This window comes from Zootoca vivipara, chromosome 17 (assembly GCF_963506605.1).
Source record: "Zootoca vivipara chromosome 17, rZooViv1.1, whole genome shotgun sequence".
Taxonomy (NCBI): Eukaryota; Metazoa; Chordata; class Lepidosauria; order Squamata; family Lacertidae; genus Zootoca; species Zootoca vivipara.
The window spans coordinates 31,509,894-31,515,893 of record NC_083292.1 but is presented as its reverse complement, the minus strand read 5'-3'; the positions used below and the strand labels follow the sequence as shown (position 1 = coordinate 31,515,893).

At 48.7% G+C, this 6,000-nt stretch overlaps 1 protein-coding gene across 2 annotated transcripts in view; it reads left to right on the top strand.

Moving 5' to 3' along the window:
* The first annotated feature begins 1,440 nt into the window (after positions 1 to 1,440).
* EML3 (EMAP like 3) overlaps positions 1,441 to 6,000 on the top strand; it is a 42,848-nt gene continuing 38,288 nt past the window's right edge. Inside the window, exon 1 of one of the 2 annotated variants that reach the window (XM_060269730.1) lies at positions 1,441 to 1,805. In XM_060269730.1, the coding sequence (XP_060125713.1) occupies positions 1,775 to 1,805 (31 nt within the window). In that variant the 5' untranslated portion in view covers positions 1,441 to 1,774. The remainder of the gene's footprint in view (positions 1,806 to 6,000) is intronic. The other variant, XM_035097842.2, reaches the window with a different exon arrangement.

The following is a 6,000-nucleotide window of genomic DNA, read 5'->3' as shown; positions in this document are numbered from 1 at the left end:
TCAATGGCCCATCCAGGTCAGCATCCTGTTCTAGGGTAGCCAACCATGGTGCCCACCTTCGATTCCCAGCAACTGTTATTATTAAGAGGCATACTGCCAGCTCCGACCTCTCTGGCCTATTACTTACAGAGAGCCCAGGGGGTGGCACTGCTTGCCAGCTTCCTCCTCACTCTTGCAGTTTCACTTTTGTAAAATTCAGCAGAGAAGAGGAGGAGGATGGGGACAAAAAAAGAGAGATTGAGTTGTCTCTGCCTGTCATTAGCTCTGGCGCCACCTACCGGTGGGCTCCCTGCCTGCCACCCCATTGGTCCACACCAGGCATCCCCAAACTTCGGCCCTCCAGATGTTTTGGACTACAATTCCCATCTTCCCTGACCACTGGTCCTGTTAGTGAGGGATCATGGGAGTTGTAGGCCAAAACATCTGGAGGGCCGCAGTTTGGGGATGCCTGGTCCACACTACCCTGTGCTCTGACCAGCAGCAAGGACTCTTAATAGCTCAGGTATGAAGAGCCAGCACAGACTCCAACTCCTATCAGCCCCAACCAGGATGGCCAATGATCAGGGTTGATAGAAACTGAAGAGGTGGTGACATAGGCTTCCCCCATCCCTGGGCCAGTGTGATGTAGTGGTTAGAGCACTGGACTAGGATCTGGGTGACTAGGGTTCAAATCCCCACTCAGCCATGAATGTCACTGTGGAACCCTGTGAGGGGGAATAGTCACAGCCTCTCAGCCTAGCCTACCTCACAGGGTTGTTGCAGGGATAAAGAGGAGAAGCTCCTATCAGCTCCTCAGAGAGGTGTGATATAAACCCAATTGCTTTCAGTTGCTGTTGTTTTTGGTCTAGAGCAGGCATCCCCTTCAGATATTTTGGCCTACAACTCCCATGATCCCTAGCTAATAGGACCAGTGGTCAGGGATGATGGGAATTGTAGTCCAAAACATCTGGAGGGCCGAAGTTTGGGGGAGCCTGGTCTAGAGGTATGCAAATATTATGAATTAATTAAAAATGATAAATGTCATCATCTGAGCATGAGGCTCGTCTTGATCCTCAGGGTCGTGGGTTCGAGCCCCACCTTGGGTGAAACATTTATGCATTGCAGGGGGTTGGACTAGAATGACCCTTGTCCCTTGTGGTCCCTTCCAACTCTACAATCCTATGATTCTATGTATGACCATCTTGCCTGCCTGCCTGCCTGCCTGCCTTCCAAGCCCCGTTCTCCAAGGAGAAATCACGCGGTAGGAAGACTTTTCCAACTCTCTTCGATCAATTGGAGAACCTCCAGCGAATATCTCCCACCGCTGCCCCCTCTCCCCTCTTTCCAATTTGGTCCAGCAGAGCGCCGGGGTCCCGTCGCCCCCTCATCTCCCCGCTGGCCAGTTCTTTCCTGTGGGCCCAGCCCAGCGCTTGAGAAACTAACTTTAAAAAAACAAAAAATAAAAAACCCAGCGAGGCGCGAGCGAAGACAGCGCGATGCAAGACTTGTGTGTTTTTTCTCCTCTCCGTGCAAGGGAAATGACATACCGCCCTTCTTGCTTCCTGGGGGTGGGGGGAGCCCGGCCCCAGCAGCGCGATCGGGACAGGGCGGGCGCTTCTGCTGCTACTGCTGCTGCTGCCGCCTCCTCCGCTCGCCGCTTCCCGCAAGTCCCCGGGACCTTACTGGCTCCTTCATCCCCTGGCTCATTCGCCTGGCGAGGAGGGGGACAGAAAAGCACGCGATCGCCGGCTTGAGAGCGCATGGAAACGCGCCGCTCCGCCGCTCCGCCACCACCATGGACGGGTACCCGGAGCGCAGCCCCAACGGTGAGCTTGTGATTTATTCTGATTTTATTTTATTTTGCCCCGTGCGAAGATCGATCGACGCCCTCCATTTCCTCCCCGTCAGCGGGGCTTGGGGAACAGGAGCGCGGAGGAAAGTTGTCTCGCGCCCTGACGCAAGGGGACGCTGGAGAGAGGTGGGGCAACAGAAACGGGGAGAGGTTGCGAAGCGGCTTGAAACCAGCGCAGCGCGATCTCTTCCCACGACATCCTTGCTTCCCCCCACTCCCGGATGATGTCGGGTTGGGAGCGCAGAAGACCGGAGATCGCCTCCGCCCCGCGCCCAACAACACAAACGCGGATACTTGTGGCGTAAAAACAAACAAACACGTGGGTGAAGTTGCAACGTCCTGCAGAATTAAAAAGGGACACAGCAAGCCTTACATCGGAGTAAACAAACGAAGGATCGAGTTGTCCAGCTTATAAACCTAGGAATGCTCACTTGGGAGTTAAAGCTGAAAGCGCTTACTGAGTGGTAGACCCCATAGAACACAGTGGGTGTGTTGTTGTTGTTGTTGTTGTTGTTTAGCCTGCTCTGCTGCTTTTATGGAATAAACAAGCAAATAATCCAGCTCCCCCAACTTGCAATTATTACTCCTTTCCAAGCACCTTAAAACCATTAGACTGTGGTTTGCAGATGTGCAAAGGTACAGGGGGCATTGTGTTGTTGAGCAAGGGCAGATTCTGTTGCTGTTAAGGAGCTCGGAGGCATAGGATGAGAGAGAGTTGTGTGCCTAGTTCAGGGGTCAGCAACCATGGGCCGGTCCACCATCCCTCAGACCATGTGGTGGGCCAGACTATTTTTTTGGGTGGGGGGAAATGAACGAATTCCTATGCCCCTCAAATAACCCAGAGATGCATTTTAAATAAAAGGACACATTCTACACTGATTCCCGGACCATCCGCAGGCCGGATTGAGAAGGCGATTGGGCCGCATCTGGCCCACGGGCCTTAGGTTGCCTACCCCTGGCCTAGTTCATGCAGTGTATGGTTGCAGAGGAAATGTGGGTTGGTTTGGTGGGAAGGGTTTGGGAAGTACGCACTGTGTGAATCTCTCCCCGGGGAAAGCAGGAGGTTTGTGTGTGTGTCCCTGTGTAAATATACTACGTCAACATAGGAGGAGAAAAGTGTTGTGTATGTATATATGTGTGAGATTCTGTGAGCAGAGTTTCCACACTGGAAATAACATGCAGACTGTGTGCAAGAGCATTGTGCATATGAGGTTTGCAAACGTGTTTTTTTCTTCTTCTTCTTTAATCTGAGAAGCATGTGCAAATGTGGACGTGGATTTCCACAGGTCTACAGTCAGTGTGTTGGAAGACTCTGCCCTCTACCCCTGATCATTGGCCATGCTGGCTGGGGCTGATGGGAACTAAAGTCCAACCGCGTTTGGAGGGCCATGGGCTCTCCATCTCTGCTGTACACTTCTGTAAGTGTATTTAATATGTGATCCCTGATAGGTTGGGACAAGATTGGTCTAGAACAGGGTATAGGGAAACTGTGACCCTCCAGATGCTGCTAAACTAAAACTACCATCGACCCTGATCATTGGCCATGCTAGTGGGGACTGATGGGAGTTGGAGTTTAGCAGTACAGTATTTGGAGTTGGCACCAAGCTTTCCGACATACACCCACACCCACAATACCCCTTCCCACTTCTCACCCAGTGTTTTGTTGTTTATTAGGCCCCAATCTATACACATGCATACTCCCCTTTGCTAGAATGACAGGCTGCCTTCTCCCTTCTAAAGCTAAATAGCGTCAATATTTATAATGCCTTCTAAATAACACCAAAAAATTTCCCCCAAGTTTGTGCATGATAGAATCTTTATCCCTGCAAATCTACAGTGGTATTTCTTCCTTCTGTTCCTAGGCAAAGAACCTGCAGCGATTCGTTCCCTGCTTGGGATACATTTTTTGCATATAAACAAATTCACTCACACCCTGACATACTTCTCGTCAGTCCTGAGGCTTAGAGGAAGCCACATACAGTATTGCAACATCTGGAGTCAGAGTCAGTAGAACAGCAGGACATGTGGATGTGGGGCGGAGCTTCTACATTTTACGAAATCAGGAGCCACCAATTGAGTTCATCCCTTGACGCCCCCCCCCAGCATTTAAAGCAAAACCCACCCCAGGAAATATTGAGAACTGTAATTTGTTAAGTGTGCTGGGAATTGTAGCTCTGTGAGTTCCCAAGATTCTTTTAGGGGTGTATAGTGTGTAATCCTGTCTGTTTCATCTTTATTTGTTGAGTGAGACATAAAAGCCCACCCTGCATTTAGGGCCTGGAGTGGGCAACCCTGTTGATTTTCTGTTCCCACAACAACCCTGTGAGGTAAGGCCGGTTCTCTTTATTCAAAAGCAAGTATTACTGGTTTAATCATATTCATATCCCTCCCTGTCCTACAAAGAGCTCAGGTCTGCTGCTTGTCATCTTATCCTGCACTACAACAACCCCGAGAGGTAGGTTAGGCTTAGAGAAAATGACTTGAGCAAGACCACCCAGTTTGCTTCATGGCTATTCTAAGCAAAGGCACAAAGCTTTTTTTGTTTGCCACCCTTTGACTACCCAGACTGTGAGCTTGAGAGCAAAACAGGGTGAGTAGAGGGGTGGTAACCGCTAACTAATATGTATTAAGAGATCTTCATTTGTGACTGTAATTTCGAGCGGCAGTTTTTCACTGGGGTTCCTCAGAAGCTTATCAGTGAGAAGATTAGTCAACGGTGCACAAGATTTCCTCGCTTATCTGTCATTGCTACCCATCAGATATGCAGCTACAGAGGAGTACTGCATTTGGTGTGAGCAAGAGTGCATTATCTGTTCAGAAGAAACAGTCGTGATGAGGCCTAAATATCTAGGATGGTGCCCCATGTGAAATGAGCACTCATAGAACATATCCCAGAATCCTTTGCAACCAGCTGTGATTCAGCAGGGAATGTAGAAGTTCCCCCAATGGTGGGAAGCTTTATATATATAAAAAAACCCAACCCAACTGGGTTAGAAGCAATAATGTTCTGCCTAGTTTAGCAGAGTAGTTACCAGTAATAGTGTGACCTGGAAAGTCCCTTATTCAAATTTTGCCTCAGATAGTGTCTCACTACTAGGTGTAATTAGGCAAAACTATAGAGATAATACAGGTCTACTTTCAAAGGCTGTTGCTTGCAGCCTTACTTTACCAACAGGAACAAAGAGCTCTGAACACCTGAAATACACTATATATAACACCTAATTTAGCTGCAGCTGAATCTGAAAACCAGCCCCTCCTTTTGCCAGTATAATGAGATTGCAGTCTCGTTCTTCGGCTTCCAACGCCAGGTGTGCTATATGGCCCAGGCTGGTCTTTCAGGTGGCGTGTCGTAAATTGGGCCTTCCTGGACAGGTTCCTGCTTCTGGTTCAAGACACTGGTGGAGAGTGGACTTCATGCTCAAAACCAAACTTTCATGGAAAAGAGAAATTATGTTTGGGTGTATTGAGACACAACTGCCTTGTACATTTAAAACAGTATTCTACCACTTTGAACAGTAATGGTTCGCCCCCCAAGAACTGTGGGAACTATCCTTCATTAAGGGTGCTGAGTGTTGTTAGGAGACCCTTATTCTCCTCCTTATTCTCCGTTTCTGCTTACGCTGTGCCTTGCAGCCAGAGTTGTGAAATCCAGAGCAGCTCAGTCTCCTGATTGCATCTCATCCTTCACCCTTTGGCCTACTTCTTTTTTGGCCTGCTCTGCCAAACATAAAGGCAAGTCGGCAAGATCAAATTGTTTCTTTCGGATTAGTTATCCAGAATCAGTTTGCCGCTCTCTTGTTCCTCCTTGCTTGCAGTTCCTCACCTGAATTCGGATTGTGCAAATGTAAATGTACATTTTGTAAATGTGCACCGAGGAATGGAGCAGGGGAAACCAGACCCCTCACTCACTGACTAAGGTGCTCCCCCGACCTGCAAAATTGTGTAGACTGAATCAACCTCCAAAGTTATATGAGAGAAATAATTGAAGCAGTAGCAGATCACAAGAGTTTGAAGAGTGTGTCAAGAAACACAGGCGCTACCGTATACGGAGGTCACATCCACACCATACATTTAAAGTACATGATGACTTCCCACAAAGAATCCTGGGAAGTGAACTATAGTATGAGAAGGGTACTGGGAATTATAGCTCAATCCCCAGAATTCTATAG